Raw genomic sequence first — 26,927 nt, 5'->3', positions numbered from 1 at the left:
CTGGACTCAGGCTGGCCTTAAATTCCCATCAGACTTCTCGAAACAAGGTCAGTGGCTTCCACTGACTGAACTTCAGTCTCACTCCCCAGACTGGACGCTTAGCCCCTTCGAGTTTTTCCAAATCAGCCATTTTTTGCGATCCCTACCACCCAAATTTATACTGCGTCCCCTCACTCCATTTGAGAGTCTATGCAAATCTCACCCCATGTCTAAAGGTATGATATCACAGCTTTATAGTATCTTTCTTGATTCCACTCTTCACCCTCAGCTCCCCATGAGGTTGAATGGGAGAGGGATCTCTACCCTCCGCCGGATGAGGAGGCCTGGGAGGACATGAGACTGGGGATAGCTAAAAGCTCCATATCGACCATACTAAAAGAAACATCCTATAAAATTTACTATCGCTGGTACTATACCCCCACCTGACTTCATGCAGTGTTCCCCTCCTCGTCGCCTGACTGCTGGCGGGGGTGTGGCCACAGGGGTTCTATGACACATATCTGGTGGACTTGTCCAATTATCGCTCCCTTCTGGGATGCGATCCATGGCTTTATCAATACCTTATTTGAGACTCCCGTTGCGAGGGACCCTTGGATCTTTCTCCTTTGCTACCCTTCCCCGTATCTTGATAAATTCTCTAAAAAATTGACAGCACACATCCTCACAGCCCCCAAATCCCTTATTGCCCTCAACTGGAAGTGTAGTTCTTCTCCATCTTTTTCAGCCAAGTTTGGGCTCCATGGCAAATGGCGGAGAGCCCGTTCCCCTCTGACACTTAATACCCTCGTGGTGACCCATGTGTGGCGAGCGGGACCCTGTTCCTGCTCTACCAGCCCTTGACCTTCTAACACATTCTCATTATCTTCTTTCTGACCGCACTGCTGCCTAGCTTTTGTGGTCTCCCTTCTTCCCTCCCCCCTTTACCCCCCCCCCCCAAACTATGTTTATATTGTCTGTTTTATGTAAGGTAAAGCAAGAAATAACTTAAAAAATTGGTCAGCTTACATCTCGAGTTCCCTGTGGACGTATTTTTCTGGATTTCGTCACAATACAAATGTGTTTTTATGTACACACTGTAACTTTCAGATTTCGTATTTTGTATGCCTTGTATTGCTTGACCATTTAAAATAAAGAATTATAAAAGGTTTAAAAAAAAAAAAAGATTTGTAGGTGTAACAAGAATACTTATGTAATGGACTAATCTGTTCAATTGGTCTAGCAAATAAGCATAGGGTTATGCAGAGTATGAGACTTTAAAAGAAAATTTCAAGGAAAGTACAGTATCTATATATTTTAGATGAGACCTGGCCATATAATATTGTATAGCAGCTGTAGTAGACTTCCATGTTATCTCTATTTCCATGTGTCTCTATTCTGTCCTTAGATTTCTGTCGCTCTTCCCTCCATTCATCAGGCTTTACAACCAGTCTGTGTATTCCTTGTTGGTTCTCGTATAAATAAATATATACATATATAAATGCATGAATAGTAATGTTATAAATAAATTGGCTAAAATAAGTTTATTTTGCTAAATTAGATTGTGCTACTACTCAAACTCTTTTTTTGCTGTTTAATAGGTTTAGTCACTCTTTCTAGCAAGGTGCTATTTCAGACTGTTTCAAGACTTTTGGGGGTAGATTCAACTAGCCACGTGCAGGCCACGCATTTTTACCATTACTACTTTAATGAGAGCAAAATTCAGCTGAGAAATTACCGTAGTAATGGTAATAATGCGCAGCTATTACCATAGTAGCAGTAATAATGCGCGGGCCAATACCGTAGTAATGGTAATAATGCGCGGGCCATTATCGTAGTATCTGTAATGATGCGTGGGCCAAGTTCTAAAGAAAAGTGCTGCTAATTGAATCTACCCCTTAATGTATTGTGCAGTCTTATTAAACAGAAATATGTAAGCATTTCTGGCACAGTATTCAAGAAACTTCAGCAGTTTTGATAACAAATCAACATTTTACCTGTTTTTTGTTTTTTTTCAGGCATCATGGCTGGTTCCAATCGGTCAGGCGACTTGAAGGATGCTCAAAAATCTATCCCATCTGGAACAATTTTGGCCATTGCAACCACATCTTTTATATGTATCTTTTTGTGTATATATTTGTAAGCTTAGTCAAGGTATAGGTTTCCCTATTCAGACAGTTGAAGAATAATTTGTACTAGCTCTGTAAATAGAAAAACAAAGACAATTGGTACAAATACTCTTGGAGTCTGATTGATTAAGGCATGTAAAGCAAAAAAAAAAAAAAAAAAAGATTAAATGTGTAGTGGCAGCTTTTTCATGTAGCACAAAACGTCTTGATTAGCTTTATTTTTACACTGACATTTAAAGTTGATCTAGGAATGCTCTACCCCAACTATAAATCTGCCCCTACATTTTAAATTTCCCTCCCACTTCCAATGCAACCTGGTTTTTCCAAGTTGCAAATTTACTATTTTGTTTTGCTTTGCTTGCCTTAATGAATCCAGGCCTTGGTGTTTACCTACCTCCAGCCTATAACCACAATACTTGCTGAAGAGACCTATAAAACATCTTTGCATCAGCTAGTCTAAATTTCCATAAGTATAATTAACTATTGTCACAAGCTGTGGATGGTTACAGTTGGTACATGCTTACCCTCTCAATTAAGCTTTAAATATTTGTGTTACAGTCATGTTATGGCAGTTCTGTGCTGGACAGCAACTTATGTCTTATTCTTTCGCAATTGCCAGTCCCACCGACAACAATTTAAACGTGTGCCAGGCATCATTTTTTTCATTCCAGTTACCCTCCTGATTAGTGCTGTTAACAAAACTCCCCTCCTCCCCTGATCAATGCTGTCATTTCCTCCATTTCCCCCTTCCCTGTCCTGGCATTACAGAGAACATAGGGTACACATAGTGAAACAGATTAACATGAAGAGATTCCATCTGTAAACCCCTGGTTATATGTACAGTTACTTTTGGGCTTGTGGTTCTTTTTCCACTGTCACAATTCTGCAAAATCAGCACCGCAGTATGTGATATATACTTTTACAATACAGCACAACAGTCAAGTCACGGAAAGGGAAATTGCTCAAATTTAAAGAATAGGTTTTTCCTTACTATAAAATATTTTTTACTTTATTCCTTAATTTTTGAAAGATCTTTCCTGTGTGGTATTGTTTGGTGCCTGCATTGAAGGTGCACTTTTGCGCGACAAGTAAGTGCATTTGTAATGGAAAAGCTTCTGTCATTCTATCTTTATGATGTACCTAAATTCTTATGTTGAAAGGAAAGTCTAATTTTGAGTATTATAAAGAATAATTGAGTTGTTTTTTTTACAATTAATAGACTTTACGCTATAGTAGCATAATTTTGTTATTAGTTTAAATTCAGTACACAGCTCACATTTGCATATTTGTTTTTGCTACAGATTTACACAATCTATATTTTAGGATTGAGATGAAACAAACACCCTTTAGAAAACATCCTGCTGAATTTGAAGACAGTTTTGCAGATATAAATTAAGATGTGTTTTAAATGGTTAAATATCATCTTTAGTTTTAAGTCCTCCAGTTGTGGATTTGTCAGGCCGAATTGTAAAAGTTTGTCAGAATACAAGCCTTGGTAGAATGTGGCTAAATGCTCAACCGAATATTGAATTTGTTGCATCTTTAATATTTGCGCATATTGTAATTACTTCTGTATATAACATGCTGCTACTTTGATTTATAGGGTGACTAAAAAATGTTGAACTGATTAAGAAATTAATTTGCATGACTCACTAGTTGTTCCCTCTTCTGTGTTCTAAAAGTTTTCTCTTCTGTCAATGTTTAACCTTTCTCTTTTTGTTGGATGTGTATTTCAGAATTGAATAATTGAAATGCTTGTCACTTGTAATAGCTATAATTTTAATAAATATCAATCATATACTAGTGACAATAGCAGTCTTTTTCTAGCACTAACTGGAAGTTGTGAGTGTTTGAAACTTTTTTGAATTTAAAGATTGAATATTGTATTGACTCAAAGGGTCGTATTCAATTGTGAGCGTTAACGCTGAAAAACGAGCGCTCGAAAAATATTACCGTTTATACGGTAATATTGCGCGTGAAAAGCGTTATTACGGTAGTTTACTCGCGGAATTTCAGCTCGCAGCTCAGGGAGCAGCGAGCTGAAATGCCACGAGTAATTACCGTATTAACGCTAAGATTTTTTGAGCGCTCGTTTGTTAGCGTTAACGCTAACAATTGAATACGCCCCAAAAACTTAATTTACATATAAAACAGTGCCTGTCTGCCAGTAAGTCAGGGTTTATTTACGAAATCCATACCATAATCATATATTCTGTAAATGTATTTATTAATTAGTCTGTGATGTGTTTAAAACCCTTAGCAACTGTGTCCTAGTTTGACACTAGACTGGACATACCTTTCATTATGTCTCAAGGTCAAGCTTAGGATTTTTAGAAAGTGATTTTAACCACAACGCACATACAAGTTGTACAGCACAATATATTTAAAATCCTTAAATAATTAAAAAAGTTAAATCTAAATCAAACATGGTGATTTTACCTGAGCTACTGTGTGCTAAATTAAATAATAAATCTATGGGAAATAAACACATCTCATTTTGATACAAGGAAAAAATGTTCAATGACTTCTTCACCTTCATACTTTTTTTCTTGCAGATTTGGTGAAGCAGTTAGTGGCCAGCTTGTGATAGGTACATTGGCTTGGCCATCTCCTTGGGTAATTGTTATTGGTTCTTTCTTCTCTACTTGCGGTGCTGGACTCCAGAGTTTGACAGGAGCCCCACGTTTGCTGCAAGCCATTGCAAGAGACGGAATAGTGCCTTTTCTTCAGGTATCATGGCTCCCCAACATTATTTATTGCGGGGTTCTTTTTATGCACCACCACTTGCACTAGGCATTATATTTTCATAGTTTTATACAAATTCAATGCTAAAAAAAAAAGGTCGTCTTCATGTGCTCAGTTGTCAAGCAAATTATATAGCCTGGTGTCCGGCTCCACTTTTAGCATACTATATAGCCTTGTTTTCAATCTTTACTATGCTAAACTTAGGTCTGTATGTGTTTTAAGTTGCCCACTCCTTGTCCGTTATATAATTAATTTATTCACTTGATTTATTTGTATTTTTTGTGGTATGAACAATCTTCTTTCACAAATAAATATAAATGTATGTATATATTTACGAATGACTGAAGATTGACAATTGCGTATTAAAATGTTTATTGATTTTATGCGTTTGTAAAAAAAATCAAACTCCTTTGTTCTCTAACCCTAATTTTGACCCTAGCAAGACAAGATGGGGGTCACACATTCTTTGTGTCACTCATGCATTTTGTGTAAGTGTCATATTTTGAGTTAAATTGCTCTATGCATGTCCAAAAAACGAACTATACGCCTAAGAAATCAAGTGTATGCAATTCATTTTCAAGCAAAGCCTAAGATTTCATGGGCAGAACAGAGAGGGGAAGGGGTGTATGCAATTAGTCAATTTAGAGTAAGAGGCATGCCAATTCAACATTTAGGCATCTCTAAGGTATGGGTTTTTGGTCATATCAATTCCACCAGCTACAAGTGTAAGTGCCATGTGATAGTGATGTCGGTCATGTATGCATGCTAGAACATGGTTGCTGTCAATCGGTGCAAATTAGTATTTTGTTGTGCACATAAGTTAAATACTGACTGTTTTTTCATGTAGCACACAAATATCAACTTTAAATTTCAGTGTACAAATAAGCTATCAAGTATTTGTGTGCTACATGAAAAAACAGTCAGTATTTAACTTATGTGCAAAACGAAATCAGTCAGAGCAGAGCGAATTTGGACCCAAATTCGACAAGAGATGTTTCTTTAAATCCACTTCTAATTGGATATGGACGTGCTTATGCCCGAATTATGTGCATTTAATAAAAAATAAAATGGATAATACGTTTGCTTTACGTGTCCTAATGAATCAGGCCCATAATGCTCATAAAATATATTTATTTCAAAATGCTGGCAAAAATCCATTTTTGTTTGGAAGAAGAAAAATACATATGTATAAACTCAAAAAAGTTATTCCCAGATTACTATAGCAAAATGTTAAAATCAATTGGGTCAGTGAAAACACTGGTCCTCATTGAGTTAAGATATCAGTTTTGTTACATACATACTAGTAGTAAGAATTTACTGTTTTATTGATTCAGGTGTTTGGTCATGGAAAAGCCAATGGGGAACCAACATGGGCGTTGTTGCTGACAGCTGGCATATGTGAGATTGGTATTCTGATTGCATCTTTGGACAGTGTTGCACCAATTCTATCTATGTAAGTCCTCCATTCCATGTTTTTCCTTGAGAATTTAATCCTCTATTTCAAGCTGTGACATTTTGCTCCCTATGATTGCCGTTCACTAGCTGAGGTGTAAACATCATCCTTTCCTGACGTTTTAAGACCCTGGGGAATGCTTTAGAAAAGATGATGGTGGACCATTTCTCGAGCGAAGAGGGAAACAAGGATGGCCCAAAACAATTGATTCCCTCTCTGCAACTGATTCTTTTGACTGTCTCATTATTGTGTAACTTTCGACTCTGAACAATAAGATCTTCCAACACCAAATCCAGCCTATTAGAAAGTATCACTTACATGGCATAGACAGATGTGACTTGAGAAGGGTAACTTCTGCATGGATTGCAAACTGGAACGTCTAGGGCAGATATGAAACATGAAGGACTGGCTAGTGGCCAGATGCTTTGGCTAAATAAGTGCTACAGAGACCTTTGGCTCAAATACTTTTCAGTGAACAATACTTCCTGGAGTTCTCTGCATATGCTGTCTTTTCACGGAAAAAGGGTCAGTAGGAGGTTTTATTATCCATCAAATACACACCAGAAAGTTCTAATCATTTCGCTCTTTGGGCCTTAAATTGGTCTTGGGACCAATCCTCAGGCTCAGACTACCTCTTGAGGGGAGAGGGCAGCCCAGGCCGAAAAACGAAGCCTTTGTGTACTTCCTAAAAGGCGGCCACAAAGACATTTTGCAATAGTCTTCTGTGCAAACCGACTGAGACACAGGATTATTGAAGTGGTAGGGGCTTGCCAATTTCTCTTTGGCTACAATCCATGTCAGACCTCTGGCTACTCATTGCAATCAATCAGCGAATGCTTCTTATGCTTTTTAGAGATCCTCCCTCAACCATTTTGCCTTTCACAACTTCCTGAAGATCAGGAATGTAGTGCAAGAGCTTCTGGAAGTGACTGTAATCTGCCTGTCTTGGATAACCAGAGGGGTTCAACATCTACCTAGTGTTCAAGCTGGTTGGTCCCTTCTTGCATTTGTTAGATCTTAATATCTTAATAAAATTCCTTATGTGGGAAGTCGCTTTGGTCAGTGAACCAAGTTATGTGGGAAGGGGATATTTCTGGTCTCCCTGCATACGAATGATTCATACCTTTCATCTCCCTATGGTAGAATCATCAGCACTTTCTCTGCTTTTTCGTTCATGGAGCGCACTTCCAATTTCAGGCGCTCTCCTTAGGCTTATGACCATCTTTGTGGGTCTTTATCAAGGTTATGCCTTTAATAGAAGTGCTCTGGGGGTGTAAGGGAGGCATAATTGGAACATATCTAAATAAAGGCCAAATCCAGGGTAGAGACAATTCATCATCTTCGATTTATTATTCTACTTCTGGACTCACACTGCTTGACTGAAAACATTTCCAAATTGTTGATGACCCCATTGGCGTCCATGATGTTTCTGAAACTCCCTTTTAACATGGTATTTCAGAGAATGTTCCCTCTCAAAGATAAAGTTCTCACCACAATCTAATTTCCTCATTTATGACCAGTCCGTACATTACCATTATTTACTAAATGGGAGTTGTTGGAACAGTTTTATTTTTTTTATTCTGGCAGCAGTACCATATGTCCACATGCTTTCCATTCATAACTCACTTCTGTACTTATGGAAACAGGTCTCTTGGGCATCCTATGTTTCCGATATAACTTTCTCACAGTTCAGCTTCCTCCTTGAGGTGTTGAATGTATTAGTCTCATCATATAGGGGGCAGCATATCTCCCTTCTGATGTGGCATGTACTCACTAGAGATGCCACTCTCCTGGGATGGGGGGATCATTTATCTGACCCTGAGCATCTATCCTCAAGGATCCAGACAGATAATAGTACAGTGGTATTTGAGCTATGAGGGGTTAATCCAAGAGGAAATCGCTTCTCATTCTGCAGTGGGTAAAACTTTTTGTTCCTACTATCTCAACGACCTACATTCTGGTGACTGAAAACAGGGAGGCAGAACTCCTGAGTCAGACCAGCTATTCTTTCATAACAAAGTGTTTTGTAACCTCATCAAGATCTGGTGGTTCCCATAAATATATTCTCCTCTGTTGCTACAGGTCCTCATCAATGCACCAGTGATTTAATGGTGACTCCAGTTTGTCTGTGTTTGCTTGTGGTAATAATTGTGGTAACATTTAGTTTTCTATAGTAGGAGAAATGGTGCACATTTTTGTAATATTGACTATATTTTTTGTTTTTATAATGCCTCCCCATCACCTAGTAAATTAGAATCCTGTATTTTTGCATCTGCATTACAATTAACAATTTGCTGAATTTTATTTTTTGTTTTGTTTAGGTTTTTCCTGATGTGTTACATGTTTGTTAACTTGGCTTGCGCATTACAAACATTGTTGCGAACTCCAAATTGGAGACCACGATTTAAATACTATCACTGGTAAATGTTTTATTCTTCACTTCTACTTTTATATTGTACATTGTTTGAGAAAAGATTATAGTAAATGTAAAATGGCATTTGTTCTCTAAACTGTTTATCCTCCTTCCCGTTTGCTGTTTTTTTTTTTTACTCCCCCTTGTCCATATAAGACAGTTCACTTTTTTCAGGTGGCCTTCGTACTTCAAAGATATAATTTGGTCACAGACTAAAAATTCTGTAAACAATTTTGTTTACCCACTTCTAATTTGGACAACACTTTGCTATAGTAATCACATTACTAATTTGGACAAGTCTTCTGGAAGTTCACAAACTAGATACTGTTTAAAGATACTTTCACAATCATAGCAGTTTCAGATGTTCTCAATTATGATGCTTTAGTGTAAATGTTAATGGATAATCCGATTAAAGCAGGTTTTTTTTGTATTTGGGAAGAATAAGTTAAACAAATAAGGAACTTACAGGGAAGGGGCTTAAAAAGCAGTTTTAGAAAAGTCCTGATTTTTAGAGGAAGTGCTAGGCTCATTTGGTTCAGGGTTGTACCAATGAAATTTAATTTGTTTAATTTATCCCACCATATCCATTCAATATCACACGTATCATTTTGGATTGAGTTGACTGACTGGCAATTGGTATACTTAGAATACAATATATTTAAGGCATGCAATGTTTTAATACATTCTGGAAAATATTTGCTAGCCACTGAAGACGCACTTGCTATTAAGGGCTGATTCAGTTAGCTACGAGGTGCCATAGTAGCATCACGTGATGTTTGTGCATTAAGTTTTGGTAATGAATTTTGCTTGCACTTCATAGAGCAAAGTATTCATTACCGTAATTGACGATCTTGTGATCTTAAACACTATGGGACATCATGGCTAATTCAATTGGCCCATTAGAGTGATTCTGTTGAAAACACAATTTAATACAATGATACTTATTTTGCCATATTTATGACATTCCCTTTCAGCAATGTTAAATTCTTGCCTGTCCCTGTTCCCTATGCTGCTACTTTGCCATTTATTCATGGCCCACTTTTCCCTCTTACTTGGACTTCCTGTAGCAGTGTTTCTGTGTTGCAGTTTTCACCTATTTTGTCTAAAAACTGCATAGGATCGCAGGAGTTGACCAGGATATAAGCAAGAGCTACAGTCAAGTCCATAAATATTGGGACATCGACACAATACTCATATTTTGGCCTCTATACACCACCACAATGGATTTAAAATGAAACAAACAAGATGTGCTTTAACTGCAGACTTTCAGCTTTAATTTGAGGGAATCTACATCCAAATCAGGTGTACAGTGTAGGAATTACCACGGTTTCTATATGTGCCACCCACTTTTTAAGGGACCAAAAGTAATGGGACAAACTAAACAATCCTACATCAAACATTCACTTTTTAATTCTTTGTTACAAATCCTTTGCAGTCAATTACAGCCCGAAGTCTGGAACGCATAGACATCACCAGACCCTGGGTTTCATCCCTGGTGCTGCTCTGCCAGGCCTCTACTGCAAATGTTTTCAGTTCCTGCTTGTTCTTGGGGCATTTTCCCTTCAGTTTTGTCTTTATCAATTGAAATGCATGCTCAATCGGATTCAGGTCAGGTGATTGACTTGGCCATTGCATAACATTCCACTTGTTAGCCTTAAAAAACTCTTTGGTTGCTTTTGCAGTATGCTTCGGGTCATTGTCCATCTGCACTGTGAAGCGCCATCCAATGAGTTCTGAAGCATTTGACTGAATATGAGCAGATAATATTGCCTGAAACACTTCAGAATTCATCCTGCTTGCTTCTGTCAGCAGTCACATCATCAATAAATACAAGGGAACCAGTTCCATTGGCAGCCTTACATGCCCACGCCATGACACTACCACCACCATGCTTCACTGATGAGGTGGTATGTTTTGGATCATGAGCAGTTCCTTTCCTTCTCCATACTCTTCTCTTCCCATCACTCTGGTACAAGTTGATCTTTGTCTCATCTGTCAATAGGATCTTGTTCCAGAACTGTAATGGCTTTTTTAGATGTTGTTTGCCAAACTCTAATCTGGTCTTCCTGTTTTTGTGGCTCACAAATGGTTTACATCTTGTGGTGAACCCTGTATATTCACTCTTGTGAGTCTTCTCTTGATTGTTGACTTTGACACATATACACCTACCTCCTGGAGAGTGTTCTTGATTTGGCCAACTGTTGTGAAGGGGTTTTTCTTCGCCAGGGAAATAATTCTTCTGTCATCCTCCACAGTTGTTTTCCGTGGTCTTCTGAATCTTTTGGTGTTGCTGAGCTCTCCGGTGCGTTCTTTCTTTTTAAGAATGTTCCAACCAGTTGATTTGGCCACACCTAATGTTTTTGCTGTCTCCCTGATCGGTTTGTTTTGATTTTTCAGCCTAATTATGGCTTGCTTCACTGATAGTGATAGCTCTTTGGATCTCATATTGAGAGTCGACAGCAACAGATTCCAAATGCAAATGTCACACCTAGGATCAACTCCAGACCTTTTACCTGTTTGATTGATGATGAAATAACGAGGGAATAGCGCACACATGTCCATGAAATAGCTTTTGAGTCGATTTGTCCCATTACTTTTGGTCCCTTGAAAAGTGGGAGGACATATAGAAACCGTTGTAATTCCTACACTGTTCACCTGATTTGGATGTAAATTCCCTCAAATTAAAGCTGAAACTCTGCAGTTAAAGCACATCTTGTTTGTTTCATTTCAAATCCATTGTGGTGGTGTATGGAGCACAAAAATATGAGAATTGTGTCGATGTCCCAATATTTATAGACTTGACTGTATATGCAGCACAATTATTTATATATATATTGGGTTTTTTTAAAAAAAAATTATATATATATATATATATATATATATATATATATATATATATATATATACAGCACAATGATCATTTCAGCTCTTGTGTAAGTGGTTAACTTCCTAAAGAACTTTATCTTTGGTGAGTTCTTATGATTGTTGGTTAGTTTTTTGCATAAATGTAATGCATATGTAATGCTGTATGGTGGTATGTGTAATAAAAATATGTTCCTAATATCACTGTTAATCCTGATACATTATCTAACTTTTGATTTTGTGGAAAAATTATTCAATTAAATATTTTAATTGAAAAGTAAACAACATTTCCCATAGCATATTATGTGTGTACTCTTGCATCAGGACACCTGTTTTTCTGCTGGGGAATCCACTGTAATCTACGCACGTTCCAGAATGAAGTTAAGGAAGATTTGTTCCACTTTCATTGATATGTGACCCCTTCTCTGATAGGTTACCATGTTACATGTTTTGAAATCTGTTGTTGAATGATAATTCCTACATACATATTTCAGAACAGCAGCAATGCTGTGCATTGATGAAACCTTGTGCATGATGGCTTTCAGTTTAATAGGCTAGGGAGAGTAGCAAGTGTAACATGCAGGGCAACTAATTTGACAGTATTTATTAAATCTATTTGCATGTACAAGTATTGGATCTTTTATCCAGAAACATATTATCCTGAATGTTAGGAAAATTAATAAATCTGCTGCTGTTCAGTGATAGTGATATGCACATGGATATGACAAAATGGTGCTTACTTCTACAGGTACTGTAGAGTGAGGAACTCTCCTAAACAATGTAATTAGGTGGGGAATGATAGGCTCACAGTAGGGTTAGATTAGAATAATTTTTAAATGTAATCTAGTGCATTTTAGGCATAGTGCTGATTTAGATATTTGCATTAACAAGCTGGTTTATCAAGTAAAGTGACTACTGAGTGTATAAGACATAATGAACCTCACAGCTAGTACCACTTTTGTAACTTTAAAGGGACTTGACATCTGCTGGTCCCTGTGGATGTGTGCTGTAAACATTATCTCAATGGCTGGTGAAACAGCCATTTAATTTAGTCTATATGAACATCTCTCTTATAATACGACACAGCCCACAGCAGGGTGTTTGTATAGCGCAGATAGACACGTGAGCATAGTTAAATTAACCTAGAAGATCTAGGTGTTCACTAAAATAAATGCTTATACAATTTTGCAGTGATTGCACAAAGCCTGTTGACCATCTAGAATGATTAACATTTCTAATTCTCTTGGGATAGCAAAATGTCCAATCCGCCTTGCAGGGAGCGGTAATCAGGGATGTCTTTAAATTCTTACCATCTAAACCAAATTGCTGTAAAATCTGAAAAAAACTGTCTGAACATCGAAATATTATCCATGGCCATGGAAAAATCTATTCTGCCAGCCACTCCTTCATGGTAGTGGGAGAAGGGGACCACCAATGAACAGGAATTACTGCTGTGGCAGCATTATTTAACTGAGCAGTTTCATATAATGAGAGATCAACATACTTCTGAGATTTAGCAGCCAGTAGCCTGGAAAGGGAGGAACAGGACGACATAATTTTTGCTGAGAGCTCCTTTACCTTAAGCAACAAGGATGCTTGTCTAGGGCAGTTCCACCAAATGTGTAGAATCGTCCCGACCCCTGAACTACAACTCCAGCAAATTCCTGTGAACCCAGATGGCATCTTAGACAGGAGGGCAATTGCACCAGCTAGAGGTTCTTGAACTGCGTTTCCAGCTCTGATACGCTTGAAGAACTGACCTGGGTATATTGGGTGATCTTGGGCCAGGTTTTGTCAAATTCTGACCTGTCTAAAACTTGGTCCCATAATTTGGCATATGCCAGGAGAAAGTTATATAGATTTCCCATTTAGTATTTTATAAATATGGTATTTTTAGGATCCTGGGGGTACACAGCTTATGGCCTTGTAAAACACCAGGGCCCTTCTCACTTCGGATAGAGTGGTTTTATTAAGGAGGAAATGTCTAGCCTGCAGGTACAGCCAGAATTCACCTTGGGATAGGTTCAGTAATTCCTCTCTGGTCTGGGGGGACAAGAGGTTACATTTAGATACTCTGCCTGCTCCAAAGATTCTGGGGGCCTAGCCTTCCCTAATTTTAAAGCCTATTATCTTGCAGCCCAGCTGTCGCACAGAACGGGTTGGGAATGATCTGGGGGCATGCTCTGCGGATTCTTACATGGGCAGACTGGGTCCTTCAACTCTCTGAAGCAGATGCTTTTAGAACCAGAGTCTATAAAGGTCTAGCCCCCATTTTTAGACAAGCAATTCTGGTTTTAAACCTGGTGCAAGAATCTGTGGGTTGGGATCCAGAGACACGTCTATGGGGTAATCCTAAATTGGGTGGAATTTGTAAACTGAGGACTGAATCCACATTTCTTAGATAAAGGGTTCGGTCAATTGGCCAGATCTACTGTGACACCTACTTAAAATCTTTTGACCTGTCAAAGTCAGGTTTTGGGCTTCCGAACCATTTTTTTTTTAATGGCTACTTACTACGAATACAGCATGCCCACCAAGCTCAATTTCCAGATTTTGTTCCCCAGATCTATCCCGCTTCACTTAAAACTGCACTACATGGATAGGGCTCCTGTAAAATGATTTCCACGCTGTACGCTACCATTCTTTCCGATATATTAAGAGGAGATTTGCTTGTCTTTAAAGCTAGATGGGAAGTTGATTTGGGTCCCCTTGATGAAGAGGATTGGAACACTATGCTTGGTAGTGCCAGAATTGCTACTTCATGTATCAGCTTTTTGCCAGATCGAATTGTATCCAAACAGAATTCATCTTTACTCCTATGAGACTACTGAAATTGGGTATGAGATACGATTTTAACTGATTTCTGGCATCTCCTTTGGTCCTGTCAGGGGTCGGGCAGTTCTGGGCAATGGTGGGGGCGTGTATTCATCAACAGGGATTAAGATTCTCCTACACTCTCCCTGAAAATTTGTCTCACTTGGCTTTCTCATGATATTTTCCTGGGTATATTGTCCTCCCAGTATGTAAGATATTTGTTGCCCCTAGCCAAGATTGCTATAACTAGAAAATGGATGACCTATAGAAACTTTAAAATAGTAGATATCTGCGCTTCTCCCAGAGCTTATGTGAGATGGCTGTCAGAGAAGATGGAAGTGTGATAGAGGAGTGTCCACAGTCCTCTGGCGTCCCAAGGCACCTGTATTGTTCTCTGTGTTCCTATATGTTGTGCTTTAAACAACGTGAACCAAGATCTAATGTCAAGGGTAAAGACGTTTATTTATGGAAATTCATATCAAACAAAACAAATGATACTGAGAGCACTGAGAAAAATATGAAATATCATACAATGATATTCAATGCTGAAACATTAGTGACTTTATAATTAAATCAATAATGCAAGCTTAGAAATCACATTAGTGAATCATGCCAAATCTGTATGCTCTTACTGCTATGGCTATAGCTGAAGAGGTTTGCAAATACAGTAAAGTCCCTCTAGAGCTGGCATATAGCATACAAGGGCTTGTAATTGTCCTTAATTATGGGTCTTTCTAATGCAATAGATCTCAAAGTCTATAGATTCTGATCAATATAAGGATAAGCAAGGCTTGATTCAATTGTGAAGCAAGCTGTATAGCAGTTCCTTGGGTATTCCGCATGTAAGGTAATATAATCTGCAATGCTTAAGTACATATATACGAATGCCGTCCTTTTAGCAAAACGTTAGAAACACAATTTGTGGCAGCTGGTAACAGATTGGGTGGACGATCAAGCAACTTACCCCACTGCATGATGGGATGTTTTACGTGTCTCTCGATCTTTTTCTGTCCCTTCTTTACTGGGCGGCGATCTCTCCTGTCTCCAGATGTGAAATGTCCTCCTTTTGTATGAAAATGTATGACTGCTGACGACCCCACTTTTGGTTGCTGAATTGCCCTAGTGAATGACATAGTTGGCTATGAACATCCTATTCATATGGCAAGGAATTCCATGCCTAAATATTACAATATAATTATAATTATAATAATAATAATAATAATAATATATTAAGTCACAATATGCGTTGCCGTCTCTGAGGATTTGGATGATGAACCCTCATAGGAGGCCAGTCTGTTTTTTCTCTCTATTGCTGCATTTGCTCTTTCTAATAATTGCAACCTCTCTCCCATGTATTTGTACACTCACAATTTTTCGACATGTTGTATATGCTGGTTCTACTATATGAGTTTTATTTAACTGTACACCCAGTTTTTCACACCTATTTCTTTGTTGTCTCTTATGCATTGCTCTGTGTTTTCCATCCCTTACGACAGTTGATCTTTTGTCTTTGATATGTTATTGTATTGCTGTAGCTTGGGAGTGTGGTTTTCTTTGTTGTTCTTTTTCTTGGTGGGGGAGGGGTGTTTTTTCGTTTGTTTGTATTTTCTAACCTTGTACACTTCAGTAAAAAAAGATTTGCTTAAAGGGTTGGGGGGGGGGGCATTCTTGCTTGCAGACAATTCTTCGGCCCTGGGGGGCCCATATTGTAAGATCCACAATTACCTTACTTGAAGATAAAAAACAAAAACAAGATCCTCCGCATTCCTCTGACTAAAACTCGCTAAGAACAATAGGTAGAGCGCGAGGTGGTGTTTGCAAGATTTGGAATGTAATTGCGCAAGTTTTTTTTAAAAAACGGCTGCTCGAACCTGTGAAAATGAGCGCGGGATTTATTTATTTTTTCCGCGGCGGGGACATTTCAACCTCGCCAACAATTAAATATGCCCCTTACACTGACCTGATTATGATATTTTGAACATTTGAGCTCTATTTTAATTTATATAAACACCAGCACTTTGAGTACTCAACTGAGCTAATAATTTAATTTTTATTTGTTTTCCAGGACACTCTCATTTGTGGGAATGAGTTTATGCCTTGCTTTGATGTTTATTTGTTCCTGGTATTATGCGTTAGTTGCTATGTTGATAGCAGGATGTATTTACAAGTACATTGAATATAGAGGGTAAGTCAATAGAAATATATATAGTATATTATAAAGTTAATAAATTAATATTTGTATGATGTTGCCAAACAAAAAATGTATGCTTTGTAGTAAGCCCCCCTTATCAGTTGGACCAACACCACGTACAGACAGCAACTTGCATGAGTCCTTGTGTTACTTCTCACAATGTGGACAGTATAGTTAGTATCCCATTATTTATTTCACTACACCAGTGTATGATCATTGCACATTTATTAACAGTTCCACATCGTACAAATGGACAGTTTCCCTGTGTTGCCCCTCTGTTTAGTGCTCTATTCTGTTTACTTGGTTTTATATGGACCAGAAATGCATCCATGATGGAACACATCTTCTACTAGTTTTATTATCTATGTTTTCCCTAAATTATCCCGAATATCATTAAGTATGTCCCGTGCCATTGCAATTAATTTATTGCATAGGGATAACTCCTATTGGCAATCCTAAATTGCACACAGATAACCGAAAACTTAGTTTAACCCTTTGCCTTTGTCTTTTCCTGTCCTTCACATGGAAGAACATTCTGGGTCTCCCAATTTTATGCTGGTCTGTCTGGCTCTCCCTTTGCCTCATAAGTGCTGCACACATGTCCTGTGCTAAAGAGATGTGCTCCATTCTGGAATGCACGGCTGCTTCCTACCTATGGTGAATCAAACACAACACCATCTCGTCCACTCTAATTTTTTTACTGGGCAAGCTAGTCCGTACATTAGATTTCCACTGTAGTTTGACACAAGCAAGCTTCCGTAGGACCCTCTGCCATCCATCATGGATCGCTGGATGTAATTCTTAGTCTCTGTTCTGTGTGTGTGTCTGTCCACCATTGTGCGTGTGTGACATCGAAGAGGTGGGTAACCTTGCATCACTTATTATACATCTAGGTATTTGGTACTATTTTCTATACTTACCATACTGCCAAATTCTAAATTTACACTTCAAATGTAGAAGTGTGTATGTACTTACAACCAGCTGTGTAGCGAGATCTCTATAGAGTGCAGAGTCACTATCTTTTCAGCAGATGAAGAGCACAGATTTAAAGGTAAATTGTGTAGGTGTGTACACATAAATCTACATGCTTATCGGGACTTTAAGTCATTGAAATCACATCTGCAGTAATTTTCTGTAGTGTGTACCCAGCTTTACTCATGTCAACGGATTGGTTGTGGCAAAATGTGACATGAGTGGGGCTGGTAGATGTGAAATGGGAGAGGCTGGTGATTATGATATAGGAGGAGCTAGTGAATCATGTTAAAATTGAATTTAATGCTTGTGACAGTTATGTATATAGTATGTAATAGCAGGAGTACAGGAGCAATCTAACATCTTAAACGATGGTGTATCTCTATCTTTCTTGCACGGACCAGGTAAATGAATCATGCTAACTTGTGCTCCAGTTTTTTTTATGAAAGTTATGCATGTGTGTGTTAAAATATACTCTAGATTAGAGATGGGCGGGCTCAGTTTCCCGAAATCCGAACCCACTCGAACTATGGAGATCTGAGTACCGAGCCGAGTCGGCTCGGTACTTTCGTGCCAATTCAGATTCCAAATTGAGACAAACGTCATTGTGATGTCGTCGGATCTTGCGAGTTTTGGAATGTATAAATACCATCCTCCACAGTGATCCAGCGCCATTTCAGAGAGGGATACAGATGGGGTAGGATAGATTGAGAAAGAGAGTAGGTGTAGTGTACAAAAAGTGTATGGTGTTATATATATATATACCCAAAGACAAGAGGTCCATTGCTGAATTTGTCATTGCTGAAATACTAATATACCAGTCCTTGCAGACTTTTTTTTTCTGAATTTGCACTAATAAGTGTAGGGTGTAATATACACCCAAATAGAAGAGCTGCGTTGGTAATTTTGTCATTGCTGAAATACTAATCTACAAGTCCTTGCATACTTTTTTTCTGAATTTACACTAATAAGTGTAGGGTCTAATATACATCCAAAGACGAGTGCTATTGCTAAGAGTCATTGATGAATAGGAATTCAAGCAGGCTTGTCTTCTGAATTTGCAGGGAATTCTACAGCATTATATTGAATAAATAGAAGGAGAAGAGTGACACAGAAAAATAATCATCTTCCTCTTCCTCATGACTGTCAGTGGTGTTATAGTCTCTTAGTAAGCTGTGGATCAGCTTGCGACAGTCCTGGATGGTCATCTTCTCCCTTTTCAAGATGAGGCAATTCCTGGCAAGCCAAATAGCGTCCTTAAAGCAGTTAGGCTCCAGGCCTCCTGGATTGCCCCAGTGATGTGGGTCCCAGGAAATATTCCATAAAATATTGAATGGTATGAAAGGCAAGTTCTGGGTACTCTGTCCTTATGTTCATGTTCCAAGGCATCCAACAGTGCCTGTGCATTGGGGCAGTCCCAAAAAATACGCTGTGCTGTTTCCCTTCTGGTAATGCAGAAGGGGCAGTGGACATATCGGCACAGGTTCCGGGAGTGCATGAATTTCCTGAGAGGCAGACCTCCCTGGATAGCCATCCATGCAATGTCTTTGTGTCTATTATTCAGCCTCTTAGAGGCCACATTCTCCCACACGTGTTTTGTTGCAGCAGGGAGCTCTGGAGCAGACTCCTTAATGTCTTTAGCTCTGATGAGCTTGTGGACAGTTTTTGGCTTCCACAGGTCTGGTTTAAGTCCCTCCAGATGGTGGTCCCTCACAAATAGTCCAACATCCAGGTAAAGCCAAGGTGTAGTCCAGTTGTAAGGGAAGGAGCTGTCCCACTTGTCCCAATCAAGGGTCCTCCAAAGAGACAGGAGGAAAAAGCGAGACATGGACTTCCCAGCAGAGCAAATATAAGAGTTCTGCGGATAGAAGTTGCAGACAAAGAAGGCGCGCAGCATGGTGGGATATCCGGGATCCCTTTCCCACCTTTGAGGGTCTCCTTGTACATGACCGCCCGCTTCAGTCTGTCCATGTGTTAGCTGTAGAATTACCCCAGTTATCCAAGGAACGAGTGGAGCGATCAAATGAGCCATAACTGATTTCATGATCCAAGGACAATTCCATCTTGCACCACTTTTCCTTTCTGCCACTGCTGTGTGCTAATGTGTCTTAGATGTGCTAGCAACTGCCGTGTGTTTGAGTCATTGCTCTGTCGCTTACCATCCAACCAGGTCGCTGCAGTATTTGTCCGAAAGTGTATGAAAATAATAATGTGACCTGTGAGGTGGTCAAAACTGACTGCAAATTACTTGAAATTAGTGTTAATGAGGTTAATAATAATGTAGGATCAAAAAAACAGCAACATTATGTTATTTTAGCAATTTTTTTAAAAAAAAAAAAATACAGATCCAAAACCAAAACACGCAAGGGTGGTTTTGGCAAAACCAAAACAAAAACCCGAAGATAATCCAGATCCAAAACAAAACACCGGGGTCAGTGAGCATCTCTACTATAGATGCACCTGCCCAACTGCAGTGTGTTCTTGGACATTAATTTGATGATGTCAATTAAGCTATTTTATAAGCTGCTAAACCATAAATATCTTTAGAAGTAAATACAATGATCAGTTTAATTAACCGATTTTTCTGAGAAAGCTTGGTGGGTGAAACCAGCAAGTGACAGCACAAGGCTGTCTCTTCCATTGGGCACAATGGGCAGGGGCCCTGCGGGCCAGGGAGCCTGTCAGAGGCAGCGCTAAAAAAAGAATCCTGCAAAAAAAAAATACTTCCCTTGCGGTCAGCTGGCGATCCGGCTCCCCCCTCCCTGGTCTCCTCCTCAGTGCGGCGCTCGCAGTGCATGTCGGACGTGATGTCATCCCGCCCGCCCGACATCCATTGCGGAGCGCAGCACGAAGGAGTCCCTCACGCGAAAACAAATTTAATCAGCAGGCAGTAGCAGTGACTCGAAAGAAAAGTGAAGAGGATCGCATCAGAGAATAAGCCGATTAAAAGGTAAGTTAAGGAATTTTTTGGTTTAATTATTTCAAGGGACGCTGACGGCCCCGTGACAGCATGCTGTAATGCAGTTGATACACACTGTTTGTTTTATTGGACAATGAATTATTTGTGACGTTGTGCTCATCATTATCATTTATATAGTGCCACCAATTCCGCAGGACTATACAGAGAATGTCATTCACATCACTCCCTGCCCCATTGAAGTTTACAATCTAAATTCCCTAACACACACACTCAATCTGGAATCGAAATCATGAACTCAGCACTGTTTAGCAGAAGTGCCAACCACTGAGCCCCACACATCTGCTTTGCGTCTATAGCATCTTGTTGCGCTGCTTCTCTCGTGGGCCTATTTTTATCTTTTTGCAAGGGGCACATAACTGATATGTCAGTGGACAGTTGTGTGCAAGGGCGCATCTAGAAAATAATTTAACCAGGGGCGATTTAGTCCCCGCCCCCTTTTTGATAGCTAAGGCTGCATACAGCTGCACACTATGTGCAGGTCCGTTTGGCAGAGATTTGTTTTTAAAACACAATCAGAGCAGTCGGGCAGCACAATCTCCCTGTCTGTCTCTGCCGAACGGACCTACACAGAGTGCGCAGCTGTTGGCAGCAAGCCCGTGCTAGGGAAGGAGATTGCCCTGATCAACCCCCCCTTCCCCTGGGTCCTCCACTAGATGTGTGTGGGTCACTAGCTGCTATAATTATGTTGCCAGTTGGCAACATAATTATACACACAGATGGTACAGTATAATGGGTTTGGCACACGTTGATGTAATAATTGGTTACAATAAGTTTGGGTATAATGCATAATACTGTGCGTGAGGTTGCACAGTGTGGTAAAGTTTGTATTTGAGATAATGGCTGGTATATCATATGGGTGTATGGTTTGTATAATGAGCTGGTTATCTTACTTGGCCACACCCAATAAAATGCATAGACCGTAACTGATGTTATATTTGGCTCTATCTCCTAACTTTGTTCAGGTCTTCTAGCCACTTTGGGCCATGCAAGTGTAGGAATTTAAAGTCTTTATCAGAATATTAGTATAGAAAGCTCAGGGTATAGTATAGGGTGTGGTATGACAATGAATGCTGACAGAGTTTGTAACTACAAAATAACACCAAAAAAATATAACTGCGACAACACGACAATATCGACTTACCATATACCAGGCATTGTGAAAACAATACTCGGACCCACTGCCTGGATTACATTATACAAGCAGTGGGTCCGGGTATTGCTGCTTTAAAAGCGCCGTTTTCACAGTGTCTATTAGAAATGACGTAATTTCTTCATGTGGATATTAATGAAAGCTGCATTTTTCATCTGTGCATAATTAAAGGTGCCGGACAAAAAGACTGTCTGGTATATGGTAGGTTGATATTATCATGTTGTTGCAGTTATACTTTTCGGTGTGAGTTATAAACTCTGTTGGCATTGTCAGTGCCGATGAAACCACTACCACCGATCGTATAAGCCGTATTACCATTTTGCGCTGATCCCATCGCAAGCCCTGTACTTCCATGATCCAATTGCCAGCTACAAGAGAGGCACTTAATGCAATACTAATGTGGATGGGGGGGGGGGGGATTCCATCAGGGAGAGTCCCCCTTGAGCAGATGTTTGTGTTTCTGTGAATGCATGTGCATGTTAAGAGGGAGCAGTTACTTATCAGGTATAAAGTACTGTCTTGTTCACCTAAAATAATTTGAGAATAAAATGTCTGATTTTGCATATATTTTACTACATAAGATTACCAATATTTTAAACATTTTAAATTTATATATTTAGGGCTGAAAAAGAATGGGGGGATGGAATTCGAGGATTATCCTTAAATGCAGCTCGTTACGCTTTGCTTCGAGTTGAACATGGTGCAACACATACTAAAAACTGGAGGTAAGTTTCGGTTTAAATCCACTACAGTTGATATGATGCTAGCCACATCCTTCCACTTGGACCATGCTTCAGGATTAGGTTCCAGTTAGCGTGACACACATACAAGGCCAAAATGGACAATGGCTGTGTGGTGCATAGGCCAAGCAGCCAGATAACTTGTGACTGACCCTGAGTTCTGTTTCATCAAAGATGAACGCATACACAGGCCAATGGTGGTTATCTTCGGACCACATTTACCAAAATGCCCAATAACAATTGAATTAATTTTAGTTAGATTGTTAATAGTCTCATTTTGGACTTCACACTGCCAAGTCAGGCAGATTGTACCAGCATCACTGTTGTTGCAATGATGAGCTGAACCCTCCCTACACACTGTTTTCACACATTTATTTTGCCTACCTTGTATGTCCCTGTTTCACAAATGCCCTCTTTTCCACTGTGGTGTCTTATAAATCAGTAACAATAATATAATGTGATAAGCCGATTTAAAAATTTCAATGCCAGAGACCTGGCAAATGTTATCACTTAGGAGGCCAACCACAAATAATATATTTTGATAGAGGTTAGCTCATCTTGTAAGTTCTTTTCATATACTGCATTGCTTTCCTTCTTACCGGTAGAACAATAACAATTGCCACTTAAAAGTACCATGTGTTTATACTTCCTTCTTTGCTTGTTTGGGTAGGCTACCAATGATTGACTGATGGTTAGAATTTCCGAATATGCCCAATAATGATTTTATACTTTTCGATAGGTTGATTATTGGGCATTCTAGTAGTTTTCAGGCCATAAACAGTACAATAAATGAGTTTGCTTAGTTTATTCACATCTACCATTGAGAAAATACATTTACTGAAAATTTAAGCCAGAGCTGAAACAAGGAGCTAACTACCAAAACAGTATTTGAAATATTTGAGATGAATGAGTTAGACTCCAGATACATATAGGTTTCTGTAAACTAAGGAGAGGCAAGCTGTTTAAAGTTGCACTAATAGCTACATGATATATTTTACTACCTTCCTCCCACCTCTAGCCTGGGGCCTGCTTCATCCAGCTGTTCTTTTGCTGGTCTCCTCTGCATCTTCTCACAGCCATGGCCGAAAACCAGGGCGGGAAGAGTGAGCACAAGTACAAATCTCAAGCCATAGTTTAGTAATTGCAGCTTGCGATTAGTCCTGTTGCTCACTATGCTCTACAACGGCATTTTAAAATGGTAAATTTAACGTATTTGCTCAATCTATATTACAGAAAAGGTAGAGCCCCAGGAGAAACGGTAGCATGGAACAATTTCAGTGAGTCTGGTCGAGGAAGGAGGAGGTGCCAGTGTAGCCTTAGTATAGTATTGTTTGATATATTACATAACTTGAAAGGATTGGGTTTCTAAACAAAGCAGTTATACAAATTACTTGTACATCATGCAAGATAAATACTATTGCTACCTGCAGCACTTGTCATTTGGTTTTTTAATATTATCTTTATTATTAATACCTTTTTTTCTTTTCTTTTTTTTTTTTTTAAATGGCAACTTACTCTAGATATTTGCATCTTTTTATTGGGAAATTTAGTTGTTAAACAGAATACCAAAAAAATCATGGAAATTTTTTTCAGACCTCAGGTGTTGGTGTTACTGAACCTGGATTCTGAGCAGAATGTAAAGCATCCAAGATTACTTTCACTAACTGCTCAGCTAAAGGCTGGCAAAGGACTGACAATTGTGGGTTCTGTGCTACAAGGAACATTTCTGGATAAATATGTAGAAGCACAGAAAGGTGAAGAAGTAAGTATGTTAGTTTTGTTTGATTAATTTTCTTTGTTATTGTCTATCAGAACGGTGATGTGAAACACTCAGCCATTAAAAATGTAGGTGTGGAAAAGATTATTTTTCATGCTTGGGAGTTTTCCATAGAAATTGGAATTGTAATGTTAATTTTGGAGCAGTGTGCTTAATCTACTTAATTAAATTTAACATGACCATTAGCTTCCTCTATATTGGTAAACATTGACCTTGTTATTACTTTGTGTAGCAGTGTTCAGTGCTCCACAGTGACTGTTTGAGGAAACTCTTGGTAATCATATCTGTGTGTATCACATTTCTGCCAAAAGATCCCATATCTGTATTGAATGTATAATGATGATGGTAAGTGGTAATCGACTTGTGTTTTTATATATATATATATATATTTATTATACACGCGCACATATAGCGAAGGCTAGCCCATTTGGTCCTTTCCCACAGAAGAGCTACTGTATCACAAATTGTTGAAAAAGTTGATGATGATTATGATAGCCAGGTGTCATAAGACACAGAGCATGGCAGCTTGCTGCATATGGGGCTGCGTAGCCACAAACCTGTGAGAGTGCTGCCTCGTCCTCCGGCGAAATCGCCTACAATGAGCACTTGGGCGCCAAAACTGGAACATGGCGCAATGAAAGAAGGTGGCCTGGTCTGCTGAATTACGTTTTCTTTTACTTCATATGGACTTCCAGGTGTGTGCGTCATTTACCTGGGGAAGAGATGGCACCAGGATGCCCTATGAGAAGAAAGCAAGCCGGCGGAGGCAGTATGATGCTCTGTGCAATTTTCTGCTCGTAAGCATTGGATCCTGGCATTTATGTGGATGTTACTTTGACATGTACCACCTACCTAAACATTGTTGCAGACCAAGTGCACCCCTTCATTGCAATGGTATTCCCTGATGGCAGTGCCTCTGCCACACTGCAAAAATTGTTCAGGAATTGTTTGAAGAACATGACAAAGAGTTCAAGGTGTTGACTTGGCCAAGTCAAAGACATGGAGCCCTACCTCACAACTTACAGTACTCAAAGGAAATGCTGCTAACTTCATGGTGCCATATATCACAGGACACATTTAGAGGTCTTGTGGAGTCCATTCTTTGATGAGTCAGAGCTGTTTTTGTGGCAGAAGAGGAACCTACACAATATTAGGCAGGTGGTTTTAATGTTGTGGCTGATCACTGTATGTATTTATTATAATCAACGTGTGTTTGTGCAGGTTCTGCAAACATGACAGTCAGTTGCGTGTACTCCAATTGTCTCCAGAGTCACCATGTCTCAATCCAGTAGAGTACCTTTGGGATGTAGTGGAATGGGAAATTCATTGTATGAGTGTGCAGATGACAAATTTGCAGCAACTATTATGTCAACATGGAGGAGAATCTCAAATGAATATTTCCAGCACCATGTTGAATCAATGTCACAAAGCGTTCAGGCAATTCTGAGGGGCAAAGTGCTAGAATTGTATACCTATGTATTGGCGACTGTTTGTGTGTGTGTGTGTAAGTATGAAAACAAATCTATTAAAAATGTATTTATTTACTTAGAATATTAAAGCTTTAATGACTACAGAGAAGACCAAAGGATTTTGTCAGCTAGTTGTTTCATCCAGTCTACGTGATGGGATGTCACACTTGATACAGTCGGCAGGTCTTGGTGGCATGAAACACAACACGGTCTTGATGGCTTGGCCATATTCATGGAAACAACCAAGCAATCCGTACAGCTGGAAAAATTTTGTAGGTGTGTATCTCTACTTTTCTTTGTCCCATTGTTTTTGGGTTTTTTTTCGATTTACAGAATAGTCTCCACTGTTACTTAATTGCTCTCTAGTGAAGAAAACTTTGTCTTTAAATCTGGTGTATGTTATTCCAAGGACTGGTCAATGGGGAAATACATTAGTTAGTATTAATGATTTTTTGCAATGAGCTGTTAATTTATGGAGTGAACTGTTTTAACAGAGTTGAGTAACCACTTTCACAGTGGCCATACTCAAGTAGGATGTGAATTAAAATCAGCACAGTACAGCACATGTTTCATTAATTATTCATATAAGACCCTGACTCATTGGAGCTTATAGTCTAAATTCTCTGCAACTCAAGCGCACACACACACACATTCTTGGGTCCATATTTGTCAGCTGCCAATTAACCCATTAGTATGTTTCCAGACTGTGGGAGGAACCTAAGCATCTAGGGGTAATCAACAAAAACACAGGGAAAACATACAAAATCCACACGGGCAGTGTCCTGCTTGAAATCGAATCCAAATATAAAAACATTAAACACAATTACATGAGGATACTTTTAATAAAAAGTAATCTTTGCCTTATAAAGCAGAATATATGCATTGTATCAATATGTGGGAACTAAATTCAAAATTTAAAGTGGAAACAGACACTTTATTATATGTATATGTATAGGTATGTTACCTTTTTTTGCTCATAGAATTGCAAGATTTTTTGTGTTCCCTTTATGTTCCTGATTGAGCCTCGTTTTTTCTAGTGTGCAGTTATTAATATCAATTTCATTATTTATTTTCTTCCTTTTTGTGGGGGGGGGGGGGAATAAAAAGTATTCTATGCTTTACCTTGGCAGTTAGAGACTGGACTTTTGGCTTTAGCTACTATCAATAATGGTAGGTTAGCATTTGCTATAGAAAGTGATCCTTGTATTTTTCCTTTTCAGCTAAATTAATTTGACTCAATTACCGCATTTAGGACC

At 39.0% G+C, this 26,927-nt stretch overlaps 1 protein-coding gene across 3 annotated transcripts in view; it reads left to right on the top strand.

Annotated features, from left to right (window-relative positions):
- SLC12A7 (solute carrier family 12 member 7) overlaps positions 1-26,927 on the top strand; it is a 271,122-nt gene that overhangs the window by 220,110 nt on the left and 24,085 nt on the right. For all 3 annotated transcript variants that reach the window (XM_075212693.1, XM_075212694.1, XM_075212695.1), the window contains exons 10-18: positions 1,995-2,093; positions 3,136-3,193; positions 4,661-4,835; positions 6,185-6,303; positions 8,625-8,723; positions 16,458-16,577; positions 22,306-22,410; positions 24,019-24,187; positions 25,752-25,947. In XM_075212693.1, the coding sequence (XP_075068794.1) occupies positions 1,995-2,093; positions 3,136-3,193; positions 4,661-4,835; positions 6,185-6,303; positions 8,625-8,723; positions 16,458-16,577; positions 22,306-22,410; positions 24,019-24,187; positions 25,752-25,947 (1,140 nt within the window). The remainder of the gene's footprint in view (positions 1-1,994; positions 2,094-3,135; positions 3,194-4,660; positions 4,836-6,184; positions 6,304-8,624; positions 8,724-16,457; positions 16,578-22,305; positions 22,411-24,018; positions 24,188-25,751; positions 25,948-26,927) is intronic.

The sequence above is a fragment of the Mixophyes fleayi genome, chromosome 5 (assembly GCF_038048845.1).
Source record: "Mixophyes fleayi isolate aMixFle1 chromosome 5, aMixFle1.hap1, whole genome shotgun sequence".
NCBI classification, from domain to species: domain Eukaryota; kingdom Metazoa; phylum Chordata; class Amphibia; order Anura; family Limnodynastidae; genus Mixophyes; species Mixophyes fleayi.
Note: the sequence above shows the minus strand (reverse complement) of the source record. Positions and strands in the feature narration are given on the sequence as shown.